This window comes from Girardinichthys multiradiatus, chromosome 22, assembly GCF_021462225.1.
Source record: "Girardinichthys multiradiatus isolate DD_20200921_A chromosome 22, DD_fGirMul_XY1, whole genome shotgun sequence".
In the NCBI taxonomy this organism is placed as follows: domain Eukaryota; kingdom Metazoa; phylum Chordata; class Actinopteri; order Cyprinodontiformes; family Goodeidae; genus Girardinichthys; species Girardinichthys multiradiatus.
The window spans coordinates 14118307-14125213 of record NC_061814.1 but is presented as its reverse complement, the minus strand read 5'-3'; the positions used below and the strand labels follow the sequence as shown (position 1 = coordinate 14125213).

Here is a 6907-nt window from a genome sequence, read left to right as displayed (position 1 = left end):
GAAGGAGGTATCTGGGGAGAGGGACGTCTGGGCGTCTCTGCTGAGTCTGCTGCCCCCGCGACCCGGTCCCAGATAAGCGGAAGACGACGAGTACGAGTAACTGCCATATTTATAAGTGTGCCTTGAGTAGAATTAAAAGGTACTGAAAAGACAAACATGTTTAATGGAAGTTGTTTCATAGGTGTGCTCTGGATGTACTCTGTTTGTTTTTTCATATATTTATAAAAATTGTCCCATCTGACTTTTACAGTTATAAAGAAAAAAACAGTACAGTAAAATATTGCATAGCTTTACCCTGCAAATAAATCTACATAGCACTGTAAGAACAGCCATTAGAATGTGACATTCTTGACTAATTAGATAGCCTCATTAGATTACAATTAAATAATAATATAGAGATAATGAAAAGTGAGCACTGGATATAGAAATATACACACTGTTTACAGAATACCTGAGGGAAAAATATCAGAGGGGCCTGTTTATACCCCATGCTGCCCTCTGGTCAAGGAATATTTGTGTTACACCATGAAACTACATACTGTAGCTGCCCCCAGAAGGGAGTTTAAATTCAGCCTCTCTTATGAAGTTGGGAATTTAACTGTGGAACATCATATTTCTTAAAATGTACCAAATGAAAACAGAAATCCAGATTTGGTAGAAATCCTGTCAATGTTGTGCATACAACCATTAACCAAGTGGTTCATTCATAGCCTGGACAATGAGTTACTTTTATATCTTTTATATCAATCATCCTCTTTTTTCTGCACAGTCACCTGCATGCAGTGCACTTTGTACTTCGTGTGTAGTTGAACTTTAAACACACATAGTTGCATCTCAATAAATTCGATTATTGAAATGTTGATTTATTTCAGTTTCTCAATTCACTAAGTGAAACACATAATTACTCACAGACTGATGGTGTCAAGCGTTTATTTTTGTTAATTAGGATTTCTCCCCTTACAGCTGATTGAAACACAACATTTAAGATTAAAATATTATATCAGGCCAAAAAAAAAAATTCATACAGAAATGTGGGCTTAATTAAAAGTATTTTTAATGTTTTACTGTATGCTAAAAGGTTTTATATTTTCAGCAGGTACTTTATCGGACAATCGAGCCTCATCGGAACCCGTCCAATTTACTGAGATGTACCTGTACAGAGTGATATGTTGATGTATTTGTAAATCAGTCTGCATGATAGATTGTAGAATTAAAATCTTTGTGGAACCCCAAATCCAATGAAGTTTGGATGTTGTGTAAAATGTAAATAAAAACACAATACAATGATTTGAAAATTCTGTTTAACCTATATGGAATTAAACACACTACAAAGACAAGATGTTATCATATTTTGCGCTTCTTTATACAGCACATATTTTCAATGGGAGACAGGTCTGGACTGCGGGCAGGTTAGTCTAGTACCTGCAGTCTTTTACTATGAAGCCACGACGTTGGAACACGTACAGAATGTGGTTTGGCACTGTCTTGCTAAAATAAGCAGGGACGTCCCTGAAAAAGACATGGCTTGGATTGCAGAATATGTTGCTCCAAAACCTGTATGTACCTTTCAGCATTAATGGTGCCTTTAATGTGCAAGTTACACATGCCATAGTTACATACCACCCCCCATACCATCACAGATGCTGGCTTTTGAACTTTGGGCTGATAATCTGGATAGTCCTTTTCCTCTTTGGCCTGGAGGATACGGACGTCCTTGATTTCTAAAAACAATTTGAAATGTGGATTTGTCAGACCAAAGCACACGTTTACACTTTGTGTCAGTCAATTCCACATGAGCTTGCATGCAGAAAAGCTGGCCACGTTCTGGGTATTGTTAATATATGGCTTTCACTTTGCATGGTAGAGTTTTAACTTGTAGATGGAGTGACGAACTGTGTTCACTGACAATGGTTTTCTGAAGTGTTCCTGAGCCCATGTGGTAATATCTGTTACAGAATGATGTTGGTTTTTAATGCAGTCTCTCTCCTGAAGGGTCAAAGGTCATGGCCATTCAATGTTGGTTTTCAGCCTTGTCCCTTACATGCAGAGATTTCTCCAGATTCGCTGAATCTTTTGATGATATTATGGGCTCTAGATGATGAAATCCTTAAGTCCTTGCAATTTTAAATTGAGAATCGTTCTTGAACTGTTAAATTATTTGCTCATAGTGGTGAACCTTGCTTCATAACGACTTGCTTCAGGGACGCTTTTTTTATACCCAATCATGACGCTCACATGTCAATTTCAACATTTTCACCTCTTTTTGAGCATTCCTAAACTTTTTCTGCCCCTGTCTCAGCTTTTTTGGGAACCTTTTGCAAGCATCAAATTCAAAATCAGTGAATATTTGCAAAAAAACAATAAAGTGGATCAGTTTGAACATTAAATATCTTGTCTTTGTGGTGTATTCAATTGCATATATGTTGAACATGATTTGCAGATCATTGTATTCTGTTTTTATTGACATTTTACACAACCTCCCAACTTCTTGAAATATCACAGTGGAGTAACATGATGACTTGGGATTTTACTCAGCAAGGCAAGATCAATGTGACTGCTTTTACATAACAATTTCAAAATAATGTGACTATTGTTCTGCGATATTATTAGTCATATTTTCTGAAACTGAAATTATTGTTGGGGTTTTATCATTATTATTTGCATTGTGACAGCTGCAGTTGATACTTTGGATCATTGTCCATTTGCAGAAACTGGTTTCATTCTCTTGGAAAACTGGATTACATTTGCATCCAAGGTCCAGAAACAACATCTACATGACTTTTCAAAACATGTTTTTTTTCCTCCTTTTAAAAATTCACTGACCATGGCTAAACAGCTTCACTTTAATCTCAAACACTGTGAAAAAAGGAAGGACACAATTAGGTTGCACATAATTGCATTTAAACAACCAAAAATAACCTTGTCTTAAACAAATAAAACTGTCTTATAACTTAGAGCCACACCTGACCTTAATGTTAATAACCATGGATGATTGTAATTTATGCACTTTGGTGTTGAGGTAGAAGAATAAAATGTATCTGTGACCTGATTATTATTCTGTCAAACACTTCCAGTATAGCACTTGTTTTAGCTGTGTCAATAGCAAAATTCCTACTTTTCTCAGCATCACCGGCTCAGATAGTCTGCACAAAGAAGAGATAAAGTCTCGTCTCTCTATGTCAACTTTATTCTTCTACCAAGGAAGCTCCATCCCATCCCAGCTGTATGCTTTTCCGGTCTTTTCGATACTTAGTGAATTAATGATGCCCATCAGACAGTTCACAGAGTGTTCAGCACTGAACAGCTTGTCATTTGGCACATTCCTGTGATAAGGCCGGGAGAGGTCCGTGTTAACCGTTCCCGGGTGTAAGGAGACGCACACCACCTGGAAACAGCAGAGAAGAGAAGAGAATGGAGATGGGTTAGAATACATTCATCCATCAGAGGTAAACATCACAGATACTGTAAAGCAATCCTAGATCCAGATCTCCCAGTTTAAAAAAATGCCATGGTGTTTGTGAGGCTTCTTGAATTCACCTTTGAAATTAGTTTTAGTGAATCTGATGTGATTTATAAAAAGACAGAAACACTGAAAAAGCTGCACGAACTTCCAATAAGTACTGCTTGTGTTCCTTAAGGAAGACTGTTACTCGCACATGAACAGATGAAAGGGGAGTATTGTAAAGGCTTGCAACATATGGAGCTCTATCAGCCACAATCAATAGAGCAGACTAATGTCTTCAATATTTATGAAATAAGAAGCAAAATTATGACTACAAACATTTACCTTGGATCGACTATGGCCCAGCTCTATGGATAAATTCCTGGTAGCCATGTTGAGAGCTGCTTTAGACATTCTGTAACTGTACCAGCCTCCCAGTCCTAGGGGGTGAGAGTGAGGAGTGGGAGAAGCAGCACGCTACATGAGGAATCATTCTTTGTTGCATGTTTTGAACTTGCTCTGTCCTCTACTTAAGTTTCCGACAGTCTACATATTATGTGCAAAAAAACAGAAAAGTCACACAAAAGATACCGTTGTCTCCAATGGACCCAACTTTAGCAGTGATATTGATGATGATGCCGCTGTGCTGCTTCGCCTTCTCTGCAGGCTGCTGACCGAAAGCACCGCTGCCCTTCTGAAGGAGGGGGCTAAAATATTTGGCCATAACCAGGGGCCCCACGGTGTTGGTTGTCAAAGTAGATATAAGGCCCTGAGAAGGTAAAAATTCATTTGTAATGTGTAGTTATGAATGCAAATTATTATCATGCAGCTAAAAAAGATAAATATAAAAGCCAGATAATTGTTACAGAGTATTACAAAAGTATTCATACAGCTTTATTTTCCTTCCCATGTTGTCACATTACAGTCAGAAACCTGTGTTTTGGAATTTTATGAAATAAACCAACAGGTAAAAACAACGAACACACATGGTTTTCAGAATCGTTTGACAAAGCATGACAAGAGTTTGTATTCAGCTCCTTATACTCTGATACCCCAAAATAAAATTATCTGTATTGATAGCAGTAGCATCGTGCCTTCTGCTTATGTTAGTGCTGTGTGCTGCTTTTAGCTCCCTAAGGACATAACCGTACTGCGTGTTTTGAATAGTATTATTACATAAACAGTTTTGCATTGTTTTTGCTGTTTTTCTCGTTTCTGCGGCACTAGATAATTGTATCTCTTTTATTGAACTACAAAAATGTCCACATGGGGTGGAGTGGAACGGCCTCAGACCTGGAGGGGGTGGGATCGCACCAAAACGAGTTGCTCTCAGATACACCTCAGAACAGGGGTAAAATAGGAGCCTGTCGAGCTACAATAACAAGGAACTCAGACCAAAGCATTGCAGTTCCACTTTATATACACCAGAACTGATAGATTTAAGTGTGAAAAGGAAGGATTTAAAAGCATAATGTGTCCCTTTAAATAAACAGAGTCCATCTGATCTGTGTGTTGATCTCATTATGAGGACAGCTGTCCAGTGATGGCCTCCCAGGTGGGTTAGACACCGAGGCACAACAACAGGTCAGTAGTGGCAATGTTTAAAAACCTCCAGCTTTTAACATTTTATAGATGGTGGTTAAATCCATCAGAAAAAATTATCTGATGGAATTATCAGGTAATTTTATTAGATAATAAAAAAATATATATATATAAAACGACTATATGCCCTTTTCTTTCTTTCCATGATCCACACGTGTTCCTTACACCTTCCTTACACATCCACAAATCAGGAGAATCTGTTGACAGGACAAAAGGTAGTCATGCAACAATTCTAGTTGCTTATGGAGGAGGGGTAAAAGAGGGAGAAAGCCATTGTTGAAAAAAAGCCATAGCTTAAATTTACCACAAGCCATGTGGTATACGCAGCACACATGGAAAAATTAGCTTTGGCTAAATAAGAGAGTAAAAGTGACCCAATTTGCCAACATGCAAAAAGTTACTTGTGGCAGAAAACAAACACTGAATGTAGTGATGTCAGCATCACGCTGTGTGAACGTTTATCTTCAGTAGGGCCAGGGAAACTTGTCCCAGCTGATAGGCTGACCTAAAACTGGAGCAGACGTACCTCCTCCAGCAGGACAACAGGCTAACCCCTCAGCCAAAACTACAATGGAATAGTTTAGATCAAAGCATAATCACATGTTGGAACGGAAAGGCAATGCCCACCCTGACATTTAACAACTTTTTGCAAACACTGGAACATTTATGTTGACCATGCTTTCCATCCAATTTGATTAAGCTTGAACTATTTAGCAAACAATAAAAAAAATATTGTCTTAGATATGCAAAGTTGTCAGAGACCTAGCCCAAAAGACTTACAGCTGTAATTACAACCAAAGATGGATCTACAAGAGTTGACTCAACTAAGGCTAAATATATGAACAGGGCACACTTTTCAGATGCTTATTTGTAAAAATATAATTTAAAAAACCATGCATACATTTCCCTTGGTTTCATAACTAATCAATACTTGTTGTTCTTTAACCTTAAATTCCAATAAAATGCACTGAAGTTTTGGGGCTATAATGTGAAAATAAAAGTGAACAAGTTAAAATATGAAGAGGTTATTGTTGAATCAGTACTGTCATAGACTCTAGGTTAAAAACTGACAGTATGGACAAAAGTGGGCATGTTACATGATGTAAAAATCAACATATCAGACATTCTAAAGAAATGTTACTATTCACATCAGTAAACATAATACATTTTTAAATGTTCAGTGTGTTCAGAATTCAGAAAGTTGTAACTGTAACATAATTTCAAGAGAAAAATCTTGACTTTAATTTTTGCAAACACTGTAAAACCCAGCTTTACCTGTACAGAAACATCCCTCAGGCTAGTTTCTCCTTTTCCTGTGGGGTGAAGCATCGCCGCAGAGTTCACGAGAAGATCCACCCGACCGAAGTTCTCCTTCACCCGCTCAGCTGCTCCACGGATGTCCTCTTCCTGATTCACGTCCAGCTTGAGGACCGTGAGTCTGCCCTGATGTTGTACAGCCAGGTCCCGAAGCACCGCCGCTCCCTCCGGGTTTCGGCATGTCGCAATGACAGCAGCGAGGCTTTTATTTTTTAATATGTGTTTGCAGAATTCAAGGCCCAGTCCTCTGCTGGCACCTTGAATGAGAGCTACGGGAGCAGCCATGGCAGGCATAGGATAGGCACAGAATTGTTTTGATGCCTTCAAAATCACTCGACGCCTAGTATTCTTGACTCCCAAAAGTCCAAACAAGGACTAAGGTGTTTACATATCAGTCACTTTTACCTAGAAGGTTAGAAATTGATACAAATTTGAGAGGTTCCGTCGTTGATATTATTTAAAATTGATAGAAAACCAATTCTTAAAGAAGATAAGGAAATAACAAGATGTACGTGAAGGTAACATGTTTCACAACATGAAGAATAC

General features: G+C 38.2%; 1 protein-coding gene across 1 annotated transcript; it reads right to left on the bottom strand.

Annotated features, from left to right (window-relative positions):
- Positions 1-913: 913 nt before the first annotated feature.
- On the bottom strand, positions 914-6899 carry zgc:65997 (uncharacterized protein LOC794398 homolog). Its single transcript, XM_047350643.1, has 4 exons — positions 6320-6899; positions 4034-4211; positions 3788-3882; positions 914-3385 (listed from the first exon to the last, which is right to left on the bottom strand). The coding sequence occupies exons 1-4, from the start codon at positions 6653-6655 to the stop codon at positions 3194-3196; spliced, it is 801 nt and encodes a 266-aa protein (XP_047206599.1). The 5' UTR covers positions 6656-6899; the 3' UTR covers positions 914-3193.
- Between the last annotated feature and the right edge of the window lie 8 nt (positions 6900-6907).